Here is a 26,215-nt window from a genome sequence, read left to right on the forward strand (position 1 = left end):
GTTCAACAAACACAGCACACTCAATAAGTATGTTTTTGTAATTACAATATTTTTATTTTCATACAAATCTAATTCCATGGTAACAATAACAGCAAGAATAACCACAGTGCATTACCCTAAAGCTCAGATTCTGTATGTCTCCATAGACCTTTCTGTTACTGTAAAGTGTTACAATTTCAATAGGTAATAGGGACTCTATAAAATATTTCCACATGACAATGAAACTCATTTTTTCTAAATTACTTGCATGTATTTAATCTGGACATAAAACCACATATGGAATATATGTTAATATCACACTAGAACAAGCATAAACCATTATGCACAACTACCTTAGTGAAATATATAGAAATCTTTTTCTGTCTAAATTATTCAAAAACACACAAATACACTCATTTAAATAAATTGCTTATAATCTAAATTTCAAACTAAAGAAAAGTGTACAACTGCATCAGAAATAAATTATTAAGTAAAGTGACTACTTTCCAAAGAACATGCTATAACTTTGAGAAGTGTACTGACCCTTAAAAGGTAAGATAGTTTATTGTTGTGAGTTTTTAATTGCAAAGGATTGTTGTTTTGTAAAGCCATTTGATTCAATTAATAGTTCCCAGTAAATGCAGTTTTCATTATGCATTTTTTACATTCATAAAACTATATGGAATGGCCAATGATTTTCCTCTATAATACTACAGTTTTAAAGTCACAATTTTTATATATTTATAATTATAAAATACATATATATATTTTAGATATATGAATATATTTTATTTTATTTTTATACCACACCCCACAGACATACTTGCCCTTGTGGATGTATTTTTTAAAGACAAGTGCTTCCTTTAACAGTATGATCTCAACCTCGGATGGTAACTAAAAGATTTGGATTCTTAATCGATGCTTCTAGGCTGTAGCACTCATTCGGCCAAATTGGATGCGAGATACTTGGAATTCGGCATATGTTAAGGGGATAGAACTACAGTATATGTATCTCTGTGTGCAAATGAGTAGAGGCTTGATCATTTTCAACTCATCTGAACTTGCATGAAAGTTTGATAATGTATCACATATTGAGTTCATATTTACAAGTAAATTGCACTGCATGGTGTCTTGTGGATGTGCCAATATTCAGTTATCATTATCTGGAAGAACAAAGAACAATAACCTTGTTCTTCTGAATTTTGCATTTCAATTATAAATTACAATGTTTCAACAGAATATTTTCAATTGCTGAGTGTGAATAGCATTTACTTTTGTGAAGGAGCTGCATACACAATAGTAGTTGGTGAACCCTGTGAGACTTCTTTATTTTTCCCTTAAGTAACTAGGAACTATATTGTGTTCAAACTAGGATGGAAGTTCTAAATTTTTACTTTCAAAATAAAATATTTTTAAGTTAAGTTTAAGAAACGGTTACATTGTTGTGACTAAAGGCTATATATTTGTGTTTTCAGTGCAATTAGTACATTTATATTAATTAATACATGTCACTCGTGAGATTGTTTGGCTCATAAAATTTAGGAAAGGGGTGCAAATCTTCACTGTAAAACTACATTATAGTGTCCAAACAGTACCTAGATTTTGTAACTGTTTTGATTTTTTAAGTTTTTCAAAGAGGAGGACTTAACACTGAGCTTCACTCCAAATGATATTTTATGTCCTTCTATCCCATTGAGAATTGTGAAAAGAAAATATTTTATTATTGACATCAAAACTTACATTACCAGGATTGAATACAATCTGTTCATACGTTAGTTTAGCTTCAAACATGATATCTCCTTTCCCATTCCCAAGCCTGGACTCTCTTTAATGAAGCAGTGTGATGAGGACAAAGTCGTCTCTTCCTTGCCACAACATCTCTCCTTCGAAGGCAACCAGTCCCTGTCTTCGAGCCCTCAGCAAGACCCCAACAACTTTGTTGGAAATAGTCACATATCTCTCAAATAGCTTCCCAAACTCTACCACGGTTCTACCATCCTCTCTGCTTTCTCCAATGCTTTTGATAATGGAGCAAAGTTCTTGCACCTCTTTTCCAATATGGGTGTGGGCATCCTTTCCTCTCTGCTCAGTCTTAGATCCTTCCTTAGGTCTCCCATAGCTCTCCTCTCCTTTCTGAATTTTTACCATCAATGTCCTGTTGGTACTGAAGGGATTGTGTTTCTGGTACTCTGAGTGATCATTCGACCACCTCTGCCAGCTCAACTTTAATCCTTCAACAGTGCTGACACATATCTCCTTCCCAAGGTTACCATGATCATTGGGATCATCTTTCTCCATCTCTTGTTTCTGGGATACCTTTAAGTTAAAAAAAAACTATGTATAGGCTCTTGTTTCATCACATGGATATTAGGATTCTGTGGGAACATAGAAAATGTATCAAATATTTTAAAAAATATATACTGTAATGTATTATAAGTCCTTCTAAAATGGATTTATTTTCTCTTAGGTTTCATCATTCGCAATATATGGCTTATTGTTCTTAAGTATTATATCTTAAACATATTTATATTTAAGCATATATTTACTTATTTCATGCTTGTAAGGTTTGTCCGATTATGCACTAATAATTACAAAGGAAAAGTTAATATTTAATATACATGGTTACGTATATATATAAAAAACGAAATTCGTCAATATATTGCATCCGAAATTTAGTCTATTTACATTTACCTAAACTTTTAAAATATAGGATAAATTAATCTTTTAATGATTAAATGAATGTACCTAATAATTCTACCATAACATATGGTTATTTACCTGCATCGGAGTCGCTTCTCCGTTCAACGTTTGTACGTTTCAAAGCGGATTTAAAGCCAGGGATACTTTCTGACCTTTGACCACAAAGCTGATGGGTGGAACATCCAATCACATCTTCAACCACTGTTAGCAGCGTGATCGCAATCCAATCAATTTCCACGTGGACACGAACACATAATAGTGTTTCTTTAAAATAAAGCTGTAGAAATCTGTAATTGTTTATGATGCAACAGTGTATTAAAACTAATTAAGTATCGAAATCATTCTATGTATGTCAGATACATTTAATGATGCTTCTCCTTTAAACAGCCTATCATTTCTATTTGATAAAATGTAAATCCTATGATTTTAAGCCGTGCTTTGCGTCAACTGATACACATATATATGTATGTATTCGGAGATTTAGTTGTATGATTTTTATACAGGAAATGACAAATACATTGCGTTTTTTTCACACTGTTATGTCTATGTAGTGTAAAATTTAATCGCTTACGAAGGGTGCATTATTCGGGATAGGAACTAACTTTGAAGTGGAGTCTATTTCCTGCGGAATATAATTTGAGAGGGAATACAAAAATGGCGCTCCACTGTAGCCGAACGTGTAGGAAATATTTATTACATTTAGCACAAGAAAATGTTGAATTCAGATTACCGGTATGTAAAAAGAAATTACGTTTTTAAAGCACTTTTAAAAAGTTTTCTGAAAAGTATTACTATTTTTCCTGGCTCTACAGTTTTTTTTTATTACATAGCTAAAGATGGCTAAATCAATAGATACTGGTATAAAGGGTATAATCTTAAATAATCTTAAATTATGAACCTGTAGGAGCCAGTTATCGAGGCTAACTGTTTAAACCGCAATTTCATTGGAAGCAGTGTACTAAGTAATCTACTTTAAATCTCTCTAGACATAGGTCTAAGTAGTTGTAATTACAGTAGAACGGCTTTATTATTTCACAATTTTGTAAATAAATTACGTAGTGTATCTTGTGACTCTTGAGTTTTATTCTGAAACTGTCTGACAGCCTCATTATAGTTTTGTAAATATTAGGATTTATGATGAATGCAAATAATTTCCAAACTATAAGTTTCCGTTTTTCAGGAAATCAAGGCATTACTTTCACTCAGTGGTGTGCAGTTTACTCCGGACGAACATTTTGATGAAAAGGTATGTTGCTTATTTTTCCTGTAATACCTGAGCTCTAATAAATGTGATGAACTTGGTCATCATATATTACTGACTAAAATGAGGAAAATCTGTGTTCTGGGACATCAGATTCTTTGTTTGGTTATCACTGGATGAACCATACAGAGCTGAGAAAACAACATACCGATGTGTGAGACTGAGTGTAAAGCATTGCTGTTCTATGATTGTATGATTCATAGAAAGAAAACCGCATGCTGCCTTTTTTATTATTTGCTGTAAAATTGCTGCATTGCTTGGCTTTTCTTTCAAATGCCTTCATTCTTTGTCTGCTCTTTATTTGGAATGCTTTCTGGTTATGGTAAAGTGAATTGTGGTAATATACCAAAGAATATAAAAACAATCAAGTGAAAAGGTATCACGGACATTGTTGTTCACCAGTCCTGAACATTAGTAATATAGGATTGGATACTAGTTCACACTTCATGATAGTAATAAGTATGATTTCTAACATCCCTGTTCCTAGCATCTAGATGTTTGCTCCTTGTTTATTTTAATAAATATAAAAAACCTCCACTACTACCTGCCTGGAATTCTTGCAGTTTTCCTCATGTGTGACATTATTGAATTAAATGGATTTTTAAAAATATGTTTTAACATGATTCAAAATAGTAGGGCTACTTTTTGGTGATTCTTTGTAATCAAGCCGAAGTAACCAGCAATACTGCTTAAATGTTAGGACAAACATCTTCATCTGATATGTTTTTTAATGTGGGAGAAGGGGATTCTCTGCATTCATATTGTGAATAAACTGTAGGTTAATTTAACAAACTGCAGTAAATCATTAACCTACAGTGGTTTATGAATATAACGAAAATTCTTAATGATCATATCTTTCATATCTTTTTGTTTGCATTTATATATATTAGCCACATATGAACTTATTTGTGGAGATGAAGCAAAGTGGCCTATCAGATTAACCTACTGCAGTTTTCTGTCTTTAATTTCCACTGAGGCACAGAGCAGAAAATGTCCACTCTGTCATGCAAACAGAATGTTATCAAAACCTAAATGATTTGTTTCAGTCTCCATTCTGGGTTCTCAGCAATGTTTCGGAGGAAGATGTGCGAAATGTTATGAAACGAACTGTGTGTGCAAAGTAAGTAGTTCATAACCCGTAATACGAAGCATAAAAACACGAGACCTTGCAAATAAGAGGAAGACAAGTAGCCCATCTAGCTTGTTTGGTTTAGTATTTATACCTGTATTTAGTAATACAGGTATATTTACGTAGGATGAAGCCACATGTTGCTAACAAATCATTCTTTCTCTTAGTTATCTGTGACAGTTTATTTCACTCTTGCTTGAATTAATATTTATTAACTTTTATTTTAAAAGTTTATTAAAAACATGTAAAGAACACGAATATCCTACTAATGCTGTGCATGCTACCTGTATTTGCTCCCTTGGAGCAATTTGGAGGAATTTATCACTTGAAACTGCAGTTAACACAGATATCGGTGCTGTTTATTTTTCTTGACATGCAGGTCAGTGTTTGAACTATGGGGCCATGGAAGAACACACCAGGAATTACAGTTGTCTCTAAAGAATTATCCGACAGAAAATATGGTATGCAGAACAGTCATTTTTGCAGGTATTATCTAAACAGTATGAAATAATGTACTGAACATAACTGTATTTTTTAGGTACCCTATCTCAAGTCAGACTCAACGTATAAAATTAATGTTTACACATTCAACAAAACGGTGCTTCATCAAGAGAGAATCCAGAAGATAGATGTAAGTTTGTAAAATATTATGATAAAGCTTAAGTATGCATGTTTACTTGGCTGTGGAAAAATGTGGTTGTGGAAAATACAGTTTTATCTTCTTTATTTTTTTCACCACTGAATTAAATTAAAATATGCATTAGCTAATAAAATTAATGTTTTACAACTGTACATTTAAGTCTTAGTGGGTACCCTGGCATCTGCAGCTAGGTATATTAATGGAATGTCAACCAGTTATATTAGTAATACAAAGATGACTACACTAATAAAGGTCCTTTCAATCAGATAATTACTTTAAATTACAAACTATTCAACATGCAGCCCTATCAATACACCCCATTGCAATACATTAATGCAGCAATCACATCAATTGCTATATTGATACTCACAATTATTACATAAGAAGCATGTCTTTCCAAACTCTTCCAGTGGGGCAGATTGGAAGGGCTGCAAGAGTAGCCTTACTTTACAACATTATATTTATATGCTACAATTTAGGATTTTGTTTTAAAAATATTAAATCATCTTTAATTGATTTAATTTTGCTTCTTAAGACCCTAGAGTTCCTGCCATTTTCTGGGAAAGTAAACTTGAAGAACCCTGATCATGTGTTCTGTCTGCTAGAAAACTATGGCTCTGATCCCAATAGAATTCCAGAAGATCCCTTTTACGTTTACTTTGGGAGATGGGTATGTAATCAATCTGTGTGCAGTGCCATTATTTAAACGTATTAAGTTAATGAAGTGCAAGATAAAGCTTTTTTTAAGGTATTTGCTATTCTTATTACTTTGATTATAAATATTAATTTTGTATTGACAAGTTTTTTTCATTTTACTGGAAAATATTACAATTGAATCAAATTAATTTTGTCTTTAATTTTCTGACAATAACTTTCTTGAAAATGTACAGTAGACCAGAAATTTGCCTTCTCACACATTTACAGTATAGGCAAACACTAGCTATAGTGACCTTTTAACATGTTTTGAGAAAAGCCTTCAAAAGCTATTTCAAAATTGCTATTGAACTGTTTTCACAATAAGGGTTAGCAGGAAACTGAATTATACTGACCTTCTAACTGAAGTGGCAGTTTACTTGACTTTAATGTACTCTGACTGTAGTGGTTTCACCAAGATGAATTAAATACAACTAGGGTTTTCTAAGCAGTCCTTATTACTTGGTCTGCTGTTGTCACATTAACAAACTTACTGCATTGCAGACTATGATCTATAAGAGTGATGACAGGAAAATGTTCCAGAGGTTCAGTGCTGTAATTGAATAATGAATAAAGTGTTACTGCATCTTGAGAAGAGTGCGACAGCAGGGTTGGGGAGGGTGGTCCTGAGGGAAAACAGAAGTATTTATTTGCATTCTGTTACATTTTTTAAATGCAGAAAAGTCATTTCCTACTCTCTAGTGCGATAAATAACTATTTCAGCTACCTCAAATAACATTGTCAGGATGTAAGACTACTAGTTTGAAAGCTTATATGATAGTTCAACACCATTATTATATTCTTTTGGGAGAACCCTGCCTCAGCTTTGAATGGTCAACAGCTGGCTGTCACTGTTAATAATAGTTCTTGTTATTATTTCAGATGTTGCTTTGTTATTATTTCCGATGGATAAATGAGGCAGTTCTGAGTAATTGAAACATTTCATAAAATAAAACTCTTAAAAATAAAGGAATGCAATAAAAGCTTTTTTCACATGATTTGTCTTTGATTATAAGCTTCATTTTAATCAAATTGATCTAAGAGCAGTATATTCCAGTTTTTAATTTTATTGTTTTGCCATGTCCTTATTTAAAAAATAAGGAAATGGCTTTTTAACTGCAACTCTGTGTCATGTTTAATTATGCTTTAAAATTGAATTATACTTTAAAATATCAGTATTCAGTAGCAGTAAAAAGACTGTCATGTAGTTTGTACCTTCTGCTGTACTTTATTTAATTCCACTTTGAAAAATAGAAAGGAGAAAGGCAACGCCTGAAAAAGCCTCAACAGCCAAACCGTTGTGTTCCTCTTTTCTATTTGTCAGTGTGGAATTAAACCTTTACTTGTTCCTTTGCAGGCAACGCATGCTGACACAGCTACTCAAACATACTGTGTTTCATTTGATGGGAAATAAAGCAAAGACTGAATTATAGATGAGAATTTGTGGTCTTTTCTTTTATTTTATGGTATTGTAATAATAGCTTACTTTTTTTCTACATGCGTATGAGAGAATAAGTGAAGTCATATTTATTAAGAATTTAGAACACCTTGTTGTTGATCTTTATGGCTCTTGTCACCCTTATTTAGATTGCAGATGGTCAGAGAGATTTGATAAGGTCTTTCAGTGTGAAGAAACGCCATTTCATTGGTAACACAAGCATGGATGCTGGGTTGTCCTTTATAATGGCTAACCATGGCAAAGTAAAGGCCAACGACTTGGTCTTTGATCCATTTGTTGGAACAGGTACTATTCTTAAGTCAACTTTTTAATTTGAAAAAGTATGTGCCTTAGACTTAGTGTGGTGCAAAATGTTTTATTTTAAAGTGACAGCATTCAAAAGAATCACCTTTTTGAATCATTTGTTCTCCTTTAAGAGCCCTTTGAGTTAGAAATTTGCCCTTTCTTGTGATTGATCATAATAAACTCTGTATATTCCAAAAAACCTTTTCTTCATATGGTCTGTGTTTGCTGTGTTCAATATGTTTAGAGAGCAGAAATATTGTTTTCTTTCCAACTCCTCTTTGACCTTTCAGTCATGAACGTGTCTTTTATCAGGAGTTATAATATGAAATTAAACACAAATGAGTATAGAATATGCTGTCCAGATGTACTAATTTATAGGCTGAATCAGTGTTAAAAAATCCTTTTGAACAACCAGAATGCATGTGTGCATCTTTGTGTTGTGTGCCAATAACATGACAATAGCATCAGTCAGGCCTAATGGTGCCTTTATCCTTCACTCTACTGATTTTGCTTCTTTTCCAGGTAGCCTTCTTGTTGCATGTGCACATTTTGGATCATATGTATGCGGTACAGACATTGATTACAACACAATACATGGAATAGGTATGATATGAAATTCAAAGATTATTGGTTATTCTTTATAATATACTGTAATTTATTTTCCTTATAACATTATAAGGTTTTTGAGAAAACAAATCAGACATTGGATGCAAAGATTCTTACCGCCATTAATTTAACAAAAGGTCATCTCAAGTAAAGTCATTTTCTTATTTATGAGATTTTTATTAAGTTAAGTACAGTTAGGAGGGTACTATGAAGTGTCTGAGGAAAAAAAAGACTATGGCCTGATTTGAACCTGTTTTTAAAACCTGGCATGGTATTATTTCATTCACTCTAGGAGTTGGAGCACAGCTGTGTTTTATCAGACAAGGCTATGTTTACTATTTTGCAATGTATATTTGGTTTGAGTAAATGTGGAACAAAAGCTAAATTGTTGGAATATTCATGCTAGGTTTTTTCAAGATGATTAATGTCTTTAACTTTTTTGTAATTCATTTGCAGGGAAAGCAAGCAGGAAGAATCAAAAGTGGAGGGGACCCGATGAAAACATCAGAGCTAACCTAAGACAATATGGTGCAGAGAAATCTTACGTTGACGTTCTTGTGTCGGATGCATCCAAAAATGTGTGGAGAACTGGAAGTCTGTTCGACGCCATCATCACAGATCGTATGTTTATTATCTCACATCACGAGCCAGTCTCATCCACTTTTCACTTTTAAGCTTTAGTTTTGCTTCACTCATGGAGCTACTTGGTAGTCTTATACAGTACATTAGATTTCTCTGCACAGCTCCAGGTCTTTTTAGCTGAAAGGGTAAAAGCTTCGCATCTGGATATTCTTCATTTTTTAACACTTACTATCCTTACCAATATTTTTTAGTATTCTCTTTGATATTTGCTTTCACAGATGCCCCTAAGCATGGTCTCTGAGAGCAATACCTAATAATTCTCCTCAGTCAGAATGTCTATGACCGCAGTATTGCTGTAATATATGTTCAATTCTTTTCTAAGAAGAAATGTTGAAATTGCCTCTGATTCTACTGCAACACATGCAATTCAGTTTTTTTTATTGCCGAGTGATATACTGTACTTTAAAATATAAAGTACAGTCAATTATGTTTTCTATTTAAAAAACAGAGAAGAGATGACTAATTTTGAATTGCAAATGGGACAGTCATAAATTCAGTCATATATCCAAAGTCAGTAAATATAGAGACAGTACAGCATCATTAAAAACCTGAACGTGAACTAGTACAGTTCAACTTTCTTTGCATATCAAACCAGAGCATGCTTTACTTACTCAGAGCTGTAATTCTCTCACTGAGTCAAAGTATTTCTGGAATTAGTTTGGATCAGTTTTGAATCACAAGCGTAACTACATGAATATAGTGTTTGACCATACATTACAATGAGCTTCCTAACACATCTCGTCACACATTACTGCTTGACTGTCACTTAACTACCTCCACATCAGCACTGTTTTGTTGTCCTCTTTTGTTGTCATGTTTTCTGCTTGCAATTGATTTACATTTATACACTGCTCAATTGACTGTACTTATGGCACTAATCCTGTAAAATAGGGGAAAAACAACCTCTATTTTCATTTGCAGATCTAGAAAGAATGAAAACTTTTTTTGCTTTCTCCATCTCAGCCCCATATGGTATAAGAGAATCTACAAGGAAAACAGGTTCCCAGAAAGAAATGATAAAACCACCAGAAGATTTGTAAGTTCTTCCTAAAACTACCATTCTGACATATTTTTGTACTGAAATTTCCCCCTATACTTTGTTCAGGGATTTTAGCAGGACTATTACTATAATCCGTCTATAATTTATCAAGGAAATAAAACTGTTCCATAGGGAAAAAGGGCAGATTCTAAATAATAGAATTTAGAGGTTCATATTTGATTTGTATAACATTATTTTTTATCAATAAATGTAATGTATACACATTGGTTCAAAATAGTTATTTAATATTGTTCATATGAGTGTTGTAGATTTGTATTAATCTTCTTTAATATTAATGTTTAACCAGAATAATAATATAACTATATTACATTTTCAGTAATGGAGAAAGTCATGTCCCTGTGTCCATGGCCTACCACCTCAGCGATATCTTCACAGACCTGTTGAACTTTGCTGCTAAACACCTTGTGATCAACGGAAGATTAGTCTACTGGTTGCCAGTGTATAGGCCAGAGTAAGTTTGTTAAATTTTGATTGAATTAAACACTTCTTAACTTGTTGTAGATTAACAGGCTTTTTATTCAAATTGTTGTTTGTTTTTAGCCTTATAGACATCTTGGAATTTCGTAGCAAGCAGAAACTTTTTTCGGGCTCTAAAACTGAATTGTGAATTAACTTAAATTGGCACAATATTATGCCCAGAGTAATACCTGTGCTATCTAGTCAGCAATTTGTTTCGACGCGTATTCAAACCCAGCTCCTCCCTCTAGGTATGCAGAAAAGTAGGCGGTCCTCAGACTCATTTTTACACTTCCATTTTTAGCTGCTGCCGATATGAAAAACATGGTGTTGCCACTGTTGCACAAAAGCACAACATCTGATCAGCTAAACTTCACAGAATACTAATACTATAATACTGATCTTTTTATGATTTCTGATTACATTTTTATGATTTACATATCTGAACTATAATCTAAAGTCCACAAAATTGCATTACAGACTAAATGAAGGGCTTTGGTTGGAATTAGCCATGTAGCCTTTATGCCATTTCTGCTATTAGAAATTTTCAAAAATGTGCTCTCTACATATATATAGACTAGTAGCTAGTTGTACAGTACCGCAACATCTAAAGTGACAACAGGTTAATCTGTGTGTCTGTTTAAATGAATAATTAAACATTATCAGTAAGCTATGCATATTTGTGAGTCACTGGTATAATATTGCATATCATTTCCAGATACAATATAATTTGTATGTTGCTATAATAAAAAATAACAGTATACTAAATGTCTACTAATTCCCTTTATGAAAATGTTCTCTCTGCCAGTTTTCAAGCTGTGTGAAATGAGATCTTGCACAGCAAAATTGCTTTTTATATCTCAAGCAAAACAGATTTATCGCCCTTTATTTTACAGCAGGTGTGCTAATCATACATTACTTTTTTTGTTGCATTTGTATTTTAAGGTTATTAATGATATTACTAATTATCAGGAAAGTTGCTAAAGTGTAATTTTCAGTATTTTTGTATTAATTGAATTTGTTTAACACTCAGTCTAGCGCCATTTAAGAAGTTCTAGTGAAGTACATAATTTAACATACTACAGTATAGAAGCTGCAGAAATGCTGGTTTGGTAATATATGCTGTGAACATAGGAACTGGTTTTAATGTGTGTAACTCATTAAAATGTTTGGTATATCAATACATATTAAGACCTGCATGGTTTCAGTGACATGCAAGGTTGCATCATAATTTTATATAAATATATCAGTTTGCACATAAATTTGAAATCTTTTGACTTCAGAATTGTTTTGAAAAATGCTAGTTTGAGTTGAGTATTGTTTTGGGAACTGCATTGATTTGTTTAAATCATTTAGACTTTCTACAAATATGTTGGAGAAACTATAGAATTTCTTTAATTTTATTTTTGCTGCAGATGTTTGATGAAGCTCACTGAAACTAATTTCACCCCTTAGTATTTCTTTTGTGGTTTTGAAAGCTGGGTGGCCCACGGGTATTCTTCAATAGTGTTTTAGATTGTGTAGATATACAATACAGTGGATGCAGCAAAATCACCTTTTACAGCTTTTTGATTTTTTAGACAAGAAATCTTGGACTTGCAGTAAATATTTGTGTTCTGTTTTTTTAGACAATTATATAGCAAAACCAGCTTTGTGATCTTTGTACTCTTTTTTGCAGATTTCAGCACATTGCTGGGCACAGAGAATCTTGATTTATTACCGGTTTTGTTTAAATCTTAAAAAGCTATCTTCCACAGACAGCCCCTCTGGTAATAAGGAACGTTAGGATTCTGTGATTTTTAATCTAGCTTGGGAGCTACTCTTTCTTTGTGGCTCTTGGCTCTTTTATTGAGTTTGTTTGTTCTCCCCATATGTGATTTGGTGAAGATGGGAGATAGGAGACATGCTAGCTGGATAATCTCTAAATTTTCCTTTTGTGCTTTTGTGTGTGTCTGGGTAGTCGCACCTTGTGTCCTGTGCTTCCAGGATAGGCTTCAAGTTGCTCTGATTTTTTCCAGGAATAAGCAGCTTTCTGATAATGTATGTGTATCTTTACATGAATGATGCTTTGATCAATTGGAACATCCCAAGTATGTCTTTGTGATGGCTTAAAGTGAAATTGCTTCCCACAGCAGCAGCACTTGTGTCAGACAAGGCAAATAAAACAGGAGTGTTTGAAATGGACTGAATTTACATTTTATATAATATTTCACAGGTATTTCACGATGTTTCATGTATGAAGCCTTCTTCAGGAATGTAAAAAGGAGAGAGGGTGGTAAGAATTAAATGAATAAAAATGTATGGCTTTGATAGATCACTGATCTTTGAGTACTAGATGCAGTACTTCTTATAAGCATTTCCTAGCTCTTTCCACAAATATTCACCAGGGCTCATATCTGGAACAACCTGGAACATTTTAAATATCTATTATGCTATATTATGTAGTTAAAAGGGCCCATCGCAAATTGTGATTTGCTGTTTTTGCTGGTTCGGGATAGTTGAGCTTTGTATTTAACAATGTTATCAAATAGCTCACAAGATGGGGGGTTTCAAGCTGGCAGCCATTCCTCACAGCCGCTGCTTCTCTCACTCACATGCAAAGGGAAGATTAGGGGGCGTGGCTGCAAAAAGCTTCAGCCCTGTCAATTATACAATGTTGAATTTATTTTGGGATAATAAGATTTTTATTTATCATTTTTAGGCATTCTATTACTGTTTAACTGTATATTCTAGTCCTAACCCAAATTGAATTGTTCAAGACCAGCATGATGTAGAGGCCTTATTCTGAATATCTGATTTGAAATGGTTGGGCAGTATGCTTCGACTCGGATTCTGTAGGATGAAACATCATTTAATTGGGGTCTCCAATATATTACCTCCTAAAACCCGAGAATGTTTAAAATTAAATATTTCAATTAAGAAATGAAGAGCTCAGGTGGAGGAAAAATCTTGAGGACTAAATTTGATCTACTGTAATACACCTCTGTGGGTTGATTCATTAATGGTTGATTCATACAACCGTATGACTCAAAACAGTAAGACATACTATTACAAAAGCACTCACCTTAGAGCTAAATTTAGTTTAGAATTTTAGGAAATTCCTGGCTTTTTAGTTTAAGACATACTTTATTTACTACCCTATAACAATAAGGATTTTAATTTTTTTAACTTAATTCTTTAATTTGTGGAAATAATAGTGATCACTTACACCTTCCACTAAGAAAATTGCAATTTTGATGAGAAAGCAATTTGCAAGTGCTCAACAATAATTAAATATTACTTTTTACAGTCAAACTCAGTCAGACCTTGCAAATGCATTAATAAATTAAACTGAAAAGTGTTCATAAATTAAATTGTATTATTATGATTTCAGAATTGCTATCCTGATTACATGGGGACACAAGAGAAAAAAGTACCTAATTTAACCTGTATGCCTCACCATGACTTTCTTTAATCTGATACAAAACTAGAAAAAAATATTAAAGCACTACATTTTCATAGAAGAGGGTAATACAATTTAACTAAACATATTTCATTTTAAATTATATCGGGTTCAAGTATATTTTTCAGTGGGATTGCGTGTGTTTCTGATGAAATAAAGGAGGTCTGCTGTACTGAACTCGGGAGATAAAATCTCTTAATGAAAGAAAATGTCAAAGACTGAAAGAGCTTATTTGAAACTTGACTTTAAAGTGATGGTGGATCTGAATTCCTTTAATGTTTTTTGTGTCATCCTATAGCTTCGTGGGAATCTAGATTAGAGCAAACTGCAGCCTGCCTGCCTGTCTGGAATGAGTCATTATCATAAAATTCTTTAGCGGTGGGTATTTTTATAGCTACCGAGGAAGTACTTGAAACTATTCCTGTACGGATAGGAGGCTCTGAGGTTATAAGGTATTTTACGTGGTAACTCTGTAGCCGTCTGCCACTAATTAAGTCTGTCTGATGTCCAATAAGACACAATGACTACCTGCAGTGCTCAAAGCACTGTGTTTTACCTTTTATGTATTTTAATCTATTTTAATTCATTCTATCGACCCTAACTGACTGAATTAGATTTTTGCTTAAGGAGAGATAGTATCTTGGTTTTCTTGCATCAAAGATTTCTAAGTATTTTTATGTGCACAGAGCTGCTTTTTCTGTGCTCATAGTGTTTAGTGCAAACAGATTGTAATTAAAAAGAGGACCTTGTTATGCATTGGCTGATTAATTCTCTCAAGTTGCAATAAACAAACATCTGAGGGCTATTAAAAAGATTGTATACATTTGCCATCAATACCAGTAACTAGAAGAACCTAATTTACACTTTTGCAGAGCTGTGTGAGTTACTTACTCAAAATATTAATGGCATCATTCATTGAATGCTTAATTCAATAACAGATATTGCCCATTCTATATCTTTGTTTATGAAGTTGATGATTAAAAGTTATTTTAAAAAAGTTTTATTAATTAGTTGCTCACAACTAATTAATAATTAATTGCCCACTTGTTTAGAAGTGGGCAAACTAAACAAACCCCATATATGTTTGGAACATCAATTTGAGGTGCCCTGAAATCTAGAAAATGTAACTGTTTTCCATGATGCAGGGTTTTTTATTCCTGAGTTTTGTGACTTCGTTATTTGAGCTAATTATTTAATTTAATTTAATTTAGCTACGATGGATGGAAATTTGCAGCAGACACGGGTCCCCCCCCAGAACCAGGACTTGGGACACCTTGCCCTACTGTATAGTCATTGGAACAGTGTTCACCACCAGAGGGAGTCTGTCACCATAAAACACAGAATCCACAAACGCTTGGTTCATGGCCAAGTTTCCTTGACAGGCTGAACCTCTGGAAAGTGTGTAGCAATATTTACAAACAGTGGCATTTGTTATAGAATTATAAAGTTCTGTGCTTTTTGAATTACACAGACCAGCATTTGTGCGATTTTATGGTATAAAATTAAACCATTTGACTTACTTCCCATAGCATTACAGTTTATATTGGACAGAGGCAGTTTCTAACCAGAGATGATGTAATATGATGTGGATATCTAATTAAAATAGTTCAAATGCATTTGGTTTCCGGACCCTCTTAACCATTCTTTATTTTAAAAGAATCTGTGGCTTTTAAGCTTGTAAATTTCTTTTTTGTTTTCTGATCTGTATTCATTTTATACATTTATTCTTTCCAACCACTGATGTTTCATTTCCTCTGTGTTTTGCGAAATAAACCAAATTATCACTAAAGTAAATCCTGTCACTTTATGAAGACTGAGGTTTAAAAGGATAAAAATAATAGGTTTATAGATTGTTTTAAGATGGTGTTGTGCACAGTATATAATTTACTAGTAATGGTATTTTAAAATACAGCTGGTGGATCATTTTAGGCTGAGTTTGTGAACCCCCTTTGTCATGCTTCTTTTTAATGGTAAACAGTCGTAGAAAACAATATGAACAGAAATCCATTGTTGAGCTAATGTCTACTTTTTCATCATTTTAAAAATCACCTTAAATCCTAATCTTCTACATTTCTAATCTTGTGTATGATGGACTCTAGGACATTGTGCAGAGAAATGTGATGCCGAGGTTCTCTCTTTGAACAGTGCAGCTGTTGAATAAAGGGAGAAAAATCCTTTATTCACAGTAAAGTATGGACTGACATGCCATCTCTTTGAAATCTGTCTGTGACTGTGGCGTTTTAAGTGCGCTAAACATAAATTAAAAGGATGTTTAATATTTCACATAGAAATTGTCTTCATGTGGTAGACAGCTGTATCTTTAGCTCACAGGAAAATCTAAACTGATTTGTTAAGACACCTGTTCTTGAACCATTACTTATCAGATCACTATTTGCAGATGTAATATAGTGTTGTCTGATCAAAATTATGCCATTTAAAAAAGTTTGTTAGTAAAAGCAGCAACAGTAATTGTAGAGGTTCATACTTGGCAGTGACTTGGGACTGATGTTTTTTCACTAACAGAAATGAATTTGGGTTTTGTTCAGAAATTGTCTTGCATGATTTTCTACTGTAGAAAACTGTGTGAAGGATTGCTCAGGTTCAGTTGTCCCATTTTTTTACATGTAGAATTAAGGATGAAAAATACTAAAGTGAACAAGATCTTCATTAAATATATCTCGAAAATTTAAACTTTTTAATGATCTGTATAAATTAGTTCCAGTGAAATACCCCCTTATTAGATCTATCCATAGATACTGGCACCAAAGAGTCCAAAAAGATAGGATTTCCCTAATTTGTTTTTTACAGCCGGTGAAGTGTAGAATGTAATAATTCATGAAGAAACGCTTGCATGCCTTGTCCAGATTTTGCATCCTTATAAAGTAATACCAAGAGGGTACCCAGAGTGAGGTAATGTCAAGCCTGTTTGACCATTATCACCTCACCACTATTGGAGGTGTTATGTTAAGAAATAGCAGGACATTAACTCACCCAGCTGGTCTGGTTTTGAAGTAATTAGTAACCACCTGTGGCAACTGCTTTATATAGACTTATCTGAAGTCAGAAGAATTCTTGTAATATGCCTGTAATAACTACTTCTAGTAGTTACAGTATAACCAACACCGTAGTTTTAAAAAGCAGATATCACCTTAGTATGTTGAGATATAACTAGAACTCTAATTTTAAAATAAGTCCATTATTAGTGCTGTTTTAAATGGGTGTGCTGTAAATTTGATTGTTCATAGATCGTGGTTCAGTCTTATAATTAATGATAGGAATAGAAATTGTCAGAGCCTGGTCTGCATGGTGGGTTGTCTTACTGCACGAAGATTGCATAAATGCACGTTATTTTCACTGAATTCTTCACATCTGTGCAGTAGATTTGATTGTTCATAGATCGTGGTCCAGTCTTATAATTAATGATAGGAATAGAAATTGTCAGAGTCTGGTCTGCATGGTGGTTTGTTTTACTGCACGAAGATTGCATAAATGCACGTTATTTTTTAACTGAATTCTTCAGATCTGTGCAGTAGATTTGAATTGGTAGTTTGAGTTAGGTTTTCAGAAGTATTGTGCACATGTTGTGTGTTCATATCTTGACTAGAAGAAGAGTCTGTTAAAGTTGGACATTTCTGTGAATAGCTCATAATCAGCATCATGATATAGTTCATCCACACATATACTATGAGTAGATTTCCTACTTTCATGTGTGGAAGTATTGTATCATTGGTAAGATAGTAACACTTTACAAATTAAACTAATTTGTTGTCTGATTTGTGTTTAATTACTTTCAGTGAAAGTATTTTTTAAATGATTTTGAAGCATCTTTATTGCTTAGAGAAAATATTCAGATATGAACATGTTTAACAGTCACAAATTTCACTAGAATTCTTTTTTTATTTCAGAATAAACAACCATTGGAAAATCTTCACAATACATACATCACATCATTGTCCCCCTTTGTTAATTCTTTCACTTTTTATCTGTTGAGCAAGGGTTTCAATTAACCTTTTCCTATAATACTAGTATACACTCTAGAGTGCTTTACAGGAGTGTACTCCTTAAAAACAGGCAGCAGTAATGTTTTTAAAATAGCATACAAAATATCAGAAATATTTTAAAAGGTTATAAAAATGTCAGTTTATACAATGTAAGGCCTCATGAAGTGACCCATGTAACTAGAAGAGCTACAGAAGGCAGGTGTATGTGTTTCAAATTGTATTATGCAGATGCTTTATGTTTTCCAGATACAAGGAAGAAATTATACCCCAGCACCCTTGCCTGAAACTTATTAGCAACTGTGAGCAGACACTTTCCAGTCATACATCCAGGCGTTTGGTAACAATGGAAAAGCTGAAGGAATTTGAGGTAAGTGTTTATGCAGTTCCTTGAATTTTTTCCTTCCTTTTCTTCTGCATGGTTGTGTGTGCATGGTCTTGCATACGATTTCGCTAGTGTCTGCATCAAAGTTCTTTTTTTGGAATGTTTTTTTTATGCACATACACATTCAAGCCAAGTTTGAGAACTGGCACAGAACTATAAAAATAAGTTGTTCGAAAGGCCTCAAGACCATGACATCTGGCTGTAGTTGACTCAGTTTTTTATTACACTCTAATGACTTAATCATAGATTGCATGAAAATAGTTCTTCTTTGGATTTGACAGCCACTTCGTATCAAGACCAAATTGTTCCCATAAATGGTGTTGAAAATTCCACTTTGAATCACAGGCAAATGTTGGTGCTTTATACTTCATAATTAGTTATGGTGTATGTCTTAGCTCACTTGATAATTGGTCAGTGATTCTTCAAATTTAAACTGTGTAAATGTCAGTCAAATTATCTTTGTTAGTTTTTAGGTTTATACTTTTAATAATCCTTTTTGAGGTTGTTTGTGTATGCACTCCATGTCTAAGTATGATGAATAAGGATTCTGTGTTCTTTTTCTGGAATACTACTATTATGCTCACATCTAATGTTATTATGGTATTGAGCCCGTTTCACATCAGATACCATTGTTTTCTTCCACAATCCTTTCTTTTCAGATCATTATCTATTTCCATAAATATTGCTCTTGATACAAAAATTGATACAAGAGATTAACAAGTCAGCTGGAGATTTGACTGGATATTTTTTCCTGTGTATAAATGATTTATTGCACAAGCCTGCAACAAGTACATATTTAACAGAAGTAGTGTTAAGAATTCTGATTTTAAAATTACGTTTCACACTGCTTCTAGTCTTGACTAAGCATAGTTTGTTTAATGTATTCCTGTAATAATAATAATCCTGTAATAATAATTTTGCACATTTTTATCATGGTTTCATACAGAATGCCTTTAGTGGTATTTCATAACTTTACACAAAGGAATTCTTACAGAAGGAATGTGTAGAACTGTTCTATGTGCAATCCTGTCTCTCTGCGTGTGTCATGTTCTCTGTTCGTATCTTGATAACGAAATGCCATAGAACGTTAAATAAAAAATTATATTGCAAAATCACTTTTAGAATATATGCGGCAGTGCCTTGGAGAAATATTTCAGTCCCTACCTAAAAAATAATAAAATCACAAAACGATGCATAATATTTTGCTCAAAACCTGAGTGCTCCAACAGAAGACTTCTAAGGGTAATATACAATGGGAAAAGTATTCCGATCCATAAACTCGGTATCTGAAAGAAGCACCCTTAGAAGCAGTTATGACTGCAAATCTTTTTTGTGTAAGTCTACTACCCCTACACACCAACGTAATGCAATTTTTGTCCATTCATCTATGCAGATTTACTCAAGCTTTAAATTGCTTATGGACAGCAGTTTTCAAGTCTTTCCACATAATCTCAAAGGACTCAAGTCAGGACTTTTACTGGGCCACTGAAGGACAGTCTTATTCTCAAGCCACTCCACTGTAACTTTGATCTTGTACTTTGAATCATTTTCCTGCTGAAAGGTGAATTGTTGTCCCAGTTTTAGATCTGAAGCAGGTTTTCCTCTATGATTTGCTAGTACTTTTCTCCATCTATGTTCCCATCAGTGTTGACAGGCTTCCTAGTCCCCGCTGATGAGAAGCAGAGCTGTTACCTAGTGTTGCCACCACCATGCTGACAAATGGGAAGATGTTCACTGAGTGATGCACTATGTTGGGCTTGCGTCAGAGTTAACATCTTGTATTTAGCTTAAAAAGTTCTATTTCTAGTCTGAGTCTTAATTATTTTTATCTGCAAACACAATGAGAAGTTTGGCTTGTTAAGGTAATTTCATGCACCTAAATAATTTAGGCTTGCTATAGCAAAGGGTTTGAATACATATGGAACAATGACTTTTCCATTTTTTGTAATAGTTATCTATGTACTTCTTTTTTAATTTTTGTTGTTTGTATTACACCCGAGGAGTAGGTTGTACACATAACAAATATAAATAGCTACTTCAGAGTATCATGACTGCAGGCTTTAAGTAACAAATTATGACAACTGTGTAAGGGTCTGAATACTTTTTTAAGGAACAGTAACCTGCAGTTACATACAGTACCTGTCAGACATTAGGTAATATATATCACTTTAAAACAAAAATCTGTTATGAAATTTTAAGCTTTTGCAGTTATTTTGCCAAGTTATTGGCCTGCAGTAATGAGCAAAATGTTCAAGTAGCTAGCTGCGTCAGCATGCGTAGGCTGTTTAAGAACAAGTAAAGGTTTATTCTATGCTGAAAAGAGGAGAAAAGAAACAACATTTTGGCGGAGGAGCCTACTTCAGGTGTTCACATTGTGCTTCTTTTCTTTTCTTTTCAGCATTAGCAAAATGTGTTAATTATCCCTCTGCTTAGCAACAAAAACATGTGGTGCTGACAGGTTTAAAACTGTGTTTTGGAGTCGCAGCAGACTGGTGCTTAGTGGGCTGTGCGAAGGTAGGAGTAAAGGTGGGAGCAGGAGGGGCGTGTGGAGAAGCAGGAATTCATCTCCAGAATGGCTGGAGCCCAGCTGTGTCAGCACAGCAAGCGATGACACTGTTGTCAAACAGCACTCAGGATGGTAAAACAGATTGTACCTGTTACTGTTAAGAGTGATTAGTGTTTATTTTGGCAAGGGCATTTACAATTTGCCGCTGTCTTTTAAAAAAAAAAATGTTGGTTCTTTCAGAGACTTTTTGTTTGTTTTCTTTCTTGGAGATTTTTCTACATGGCAAATAATTGGCTGACTAAGAATTTTGATCTTTCACAGGGGAAGTGAATGAGATTTTCAAAATTCTTGTTTGTGCTTAGTGTCCTCTGTCATCTCTGAAAATCCAAGGAACTTTATCTTCAAAAGAATGTAATGCTCTTGAGGTTGAAGATCTGTGATGTAGAAATCTTGATAGCTTGCCATTTCCAATGTGGTTCCCCAAGTTCTGAATGCAATGAATAGTGAGGTATCAGGCTTATTAATATATGAGAGGAATTAAAAATGCAACAGATGTTATTGGTTCAATACTCATAACATCAGCTTACAGAATAATTATTTATTTTCATTACATCTATGCCATTTTTTGTGCTGTACATTAAATTACTTGGAGATGAAAAAGGTGCAAAATAATGTTTAATCAGCAGTGTTTAAATGTTTAGTTTGTGTGCATTTTCCTGTTGCTACTGTTGAACTGGGTCATCAGATACAGAGACTTGAGCTGAGCTACAGAACAAGCATCAAGGATTTGTCTCAAACAAAAAACAGACTCTGGGATTTGCCCTCTAGCTGAACTGAGGCCCACTGATTAAAAACAGGATTTCATTTGCAGTATGGATTTTATTTTTGTTTTCTTGTCTGTTTTTGCAAGAAGGGATTTTTTTTTAGCTCCTGATTATTTAATGTTTACACTTACCCTAACAGTATTCGTTACTAGCTATCCTGTTAAAGACCCCTCTTCTTTTTTTCTTGACTATTACTTATACCCCTTTCTGAACCATTAGTAGCGTTGATCTGCAAATGCCCAGAAATAACAGGGCTTAAACCCTTGTAGCAACAGCTTGCACTTTTCATTCCTGGCCTCATAGACCATTAATTTGAAGTGGCTTACATTAGTGACAACTTTAAAAAACAGATGTCACAAAATAGGATGTAAATGGGTAGATATTAATACCATGGATTATAAGAAACCATTGTCTCATTCAAAAAACAGTTTGAGGTGGGCTATTAGCTTTGATGCTCCACTTTAAAGATAAATCCTTTCATATTTTAACTAAGAGGAAATCAAGTTAACTTTTGGGAATGTAATGTACATTTTCTTAATCGCATTCTCTAGCAAAGTCTTTTGAAGCCACAGAAGGCATAGCTTTGGTACTGTCATTTACTGTCTGCTTAAAGGTCACAACGAGTTTAAAAAATGCTGTGCCTTGATGTGATTTTTTTATGTTTATCTATTATCCTTGAATTTTATACCAAATCCTCTATGAAACATTAGTATATTGTATAAATGTATATCACAAATTAACATACTTGGCTAGCTAAAACAATAGATGCAAAGGTTCTGTACCCATCCAAGAACAAAATATACTTGCTGCTAAAGTGTACACATCAATAAGTTTATTCTTGTGTTCAGTGCACAAGAGACGTACATTTATGCCATCTCCCGGATGTTGCTGAGAGCGCTTATTGTGATTTGAATGGTGAGTCTGCTGTATGAAGATGCTTCTTGCAATGGAGTAGCTTATGGCCCTATTCATGGGCAAAATTTGGTTGATTAAATTAATCAGTGCATTATTTTCTTAAATTATTATCCATTTTGTTTTTCATCTGCAATCTGAAGATGTTTACTTTTGGTTTCATTATTTACAGTAACTTTTGATTCCAGAACGTTGTCCGCTTTATTTCTTTTCGATGTTCAAATTTTAACTGTTCCATTATCATAAGTGGAAATTAATCTGGAAGACATTTATCAACAGCAAATCAATTTAACATCTGATTTGTTTTCCCTAATGATCTATGTAAAGGTCTAAATAGAACTGGACATATTATTTGTAGAATACAGTTTATATTGAAGTCAGGTCCTTTAGGTGGCATATCGAGTTTACATAAGGGCAAGAATGTATATTTGTCATACTGTGCCTACTAAACTACTAAAACAACTTGTATAATCAAAAGTGTATTTTGGCTCTTTGGAAAGAGAATAGGTGGTTTTGATGAGAAGCAGGCTGGGTAAAAATAATCACCTCAGTTACAGTTTACCATCTCTTAAACACCTCATTACCCCTCCTTCAAACTTCACTGTCCTGTGAACTTTTTTGGAGCTCTTGTTTTGATTTCATAAGCATTATATGGGGTGGGCCTGGAGTCAAAACTCCAAGATATGAACTTCACCTCTTTAAAGGCTTACACAATTTTGGATCAGAAACATATATTGTTTTAAGGTGTAAGAATGAGATGTTTCATAACAGGTTCTTAACATGTTTCCTGCAGGCAAGCAGGAGAGCTATAGTCTCAAATGAAAGGCAGGCTGACTCTGTATATGCACATGTTTCAATTAAAATGTGGATAAGGCATTCTAATATCCAGCTGGGTTCCTAATTTGAGCTTGGCAACAAAGATTTACTTATTATTGTGCAGTCTGTTCACTGACCTTTCTTAAAATAAAATGTGATTTCTTTATACAAGAACATTTTTTTAAATTTACACCAATTTTGTTTACAACACTTCAGAACATGATTTGTATTGTATTATGCACTTTGATTGCATTAGTCTTTTATTAATATAAAGATTTTTTATTCAACATTTTAACAGTACTTAAAGGGGAAGAATAAACTGTGAATGCGTTGTTGCATAATTTGTGTTGTTGACTTATTAGCATACTAGAAAATGGAATTGATAAAAACATCCTTTTGAGTGACTTTATAACAGTTTTTTTGTTTGCATGATATTTTTTTTAATTTTCTGGTACTTGGCAAATGATAATGCAAAAGCCTTGTAAAATTCTCCTAAAAATCAATTTGACTTTCACAACCCATTGCCTGGCGTTCCTTCATTCTCATATAAATTTTTGCTTTAACTCACAGCCAAGATCAGTGTCTGGAGGGAAATAACTTTACCACTTTTAAACCTGAAATTTATCAACATTTTCCCCCTTTATCCAAAACATATTCCACCGAATATTCTGACAAGAAAAGGAGCATATATCATATTCTAATATTGATTTTTATTACAGTGTTTTGACTTTTACATTGAGTCAACTTTGTGATGTGTTATAAAAATGTGTGCAAGTTGGGTGTTCAAATTTTATTTCTGCCTTGGTGTGCTTACATTATTTACATTATAATGTATTCTTTTTGGGATATTTATTAATGAGCCCTTCTTGTGTTTGGTCCATTTTGTAATTTGTAATGTAGATTAAGTAATGTACAGTATTTGTGACATGAAAGTTAATTACGGTAGACATAACCCTCTCAGTACTTTAATTCATCTGCCAAAACAATGACTCAGATTATGTAGACTTAACAGGCACTAACCTTTATTGGAAAAATGAAAATGATTTATCTGTGCTAAGGATTATTAATATCATTTATTAAAGTTCAGTTTGTGTTGGTAAATGGCTTAATATTTCAACCGCATTGTGTATTTAAGAATCCTTTCACTTTTAAAGAAACACACAGAGGTTATATTTAATAAAGAGTGCATGGCAAATATTAATTTAACCAATTTTGTGTTTTACAGGATGCAGATGGACTTGCACATCTTTTACATGCTAGATTTAATCCTTACCAAGGCCACAACTCATTCCGGGAGAAGTACTTCAGTGGCTTAAAAAAGAAGACTGGTAAAGATGAGTTTAAGAACACAAAAAAACTATAACAGTTTTTAATTAAGTTTTATAATATATAGAACTGTAACATGTATTGCATACATTATATTTTTTATACACCATTTAGAATGTTCTAGTCATGCTTTGTTTTTGAAGGATATCAAATAAAATTAGAGAAGAGTGTATGTGCTCAAATGTTGTATTATGCTCATCAGGTATTTTAGAATTTGGTCAATCGATGAAGCAAAGTTAAAAGATAAAAGTTTCACTAAATTCCACTTAGTTGGGATCATGCAGTTGATGACATCATAATGCTTTGTAAATATGTATGAAGAGCCTAAAGCAAAAACTAACTTTGTAGTTATCTATTTTTTAAACAGGAGCCTTCTCTTTTAATTTAACTAGATTATAATGTAGAATATATTTTCATTTTAAAAGTTGCTTTGAGTTAAAATGTACTGGACATGATTTTTAATGTATTTTCCATTCATTGTTGTAAATAAATTTGCCTCTTCTGTTGGGTTGCCTCTCAGTTGTTGTTAATACTTACATCTGTACTTATCTATACCATCTGAACATCAATTACACCAAACCAATGACTGAAAAATACTTTTATCTAAGTCTGTCGTAATGGAATTATATATAAGTGCTTTGGTTACATGCTTTTGTCTATTATCCTTTATTCAAATTTAAAAATCTTAGGGATGTCTATATTTTACATGGACAATGCCCTCTTTAAAGATATGTTTAATAACTCTCTGTATAATCTAGAAACAAGTTAGAGAAAGACAATGTACCTAAAAAAATCACATTAGTGATGTTCAGCTTGTCTAAAAAGGTTAATTACATCTGAAATGTTAATCAGACATCAGTGCATTGATAAATTTTAAATACTCTGATTACTTAAATATTTGCAGTTTAGCTATTAGATGTTAAATATCTTTCTGCTGAACATCCTTGGTGTGTTTCACAACAGAAAGTGTATGCCATTTCACAGTTCTCCAGATGTCCTGCAGTTTTTCATTCCACACAACTGACTGTGACAAACCACAGCTTTTTTTGTTGATCTAATGCCCATCTCCCTGTATTGTCTTGCCAGCATTTCAATG

The 26,215-nt window shown here is 33.3% G+C and overlaps 2 protein-coding genes across 4 annotated transcripts; one reads left to right on the forward strand and one right to left on the reverse strand.

Annotated features, from left to right (window-relative positions):
• Window positions 1–28: 28 nt before the first annotated feature.
• Window positions 29–2,846, reverse strand: LOC107077676 (actin-binding Rho-activating protein). 2 transcript variants are annotated; one of them, XM_015349728.2, is made up of 2 exons: window positions 2,758–2,846; window positions 29–2,354 (listed from the first exon to the last, which is right to left on the reverse strand). In XM_015349728.2, the coding sequence occupies exon 2, from the start codon at window positions 2,275–2,277 to the stop codon at window positions 1,807–1,809; it is 471 nt and encodes a 156-aa protein (XP_015205214.2). In that variant the 5' UTR covers window positions 2,278–2,354; window positions 2,758–2,846; the 3' UTR covers window positions 29–1,806. The 2 variants fall into 2 exon arrangements, with proteins under 2 accessions (XP_015205214.2, XP_015205225.2); XM_015349739.2 differs by having other exon boundaries at window positions 29–2,295; window positions 2,758–2,825.
• Window positions 2,847–3,024: 178 nt separating this feature from the next.
• On the forward strand, window positions 3,025–25,625 carry trmt11 (tRNA methyltransferase 11 homolog). Of its 2 annotated transcripts, XM_006626018.3 has the most exons (13): window positions 3,026–3,411; window positions 3,860–3,925; window positions 4,987–5,060; window positions 5,449–5,530; window positions 5,608–5,700; window positions 6,245–6,379; window positions 7,990–8,146; window positions 8,669–8,749; window positions 9,209–9,373; window positions 10,358–10,430; window positions 10,771–10,905; window positions 18,600–18,720; window positions 25,019–25,625. In XM_006626018.3, the coding sequence occupies exons 1-13, from the start codon at window positions 3,334–3,336 to the stop codon at window positions 25,154–25,156; spliced, it is 1,398 nt and encodes a 465-aa protein (XP_006626081.1). In that variant the 5' UTR covers window positions 3,026–3,333; the 3' UTR covers window positions 25,157–25,625. The 2 variants fall into 2 exon arrangements, with proteins under 2 accessions (XP_015205046.1, XP_006626081.1); XM_015349560.2 differs by lacking the exon at window positions 4,987–5,060 and having other exon boundaries at window positions 3,025–3,411.
• The last annotated feature ends 590 nt before the right edge of the window (window positions 25,626–26,215 follow it).

Source organism: Lepisosteus oculatus, chromosome 2, assembly GCF_040954835.1.
Source record: "Lepisosteus oculatus isolate fLepOcu1 chromosome 2, fLepOcu1.hap2, whole genome shotgun sequence".
Classification (NCBI taxonomy): domain Eukaryota; kingdom Metazoa; phylum Chordata; class Actinopteri; order Semionotiformes; family Lepisosteidae; genus Lepisosteus; species Lepisosteus oculatus.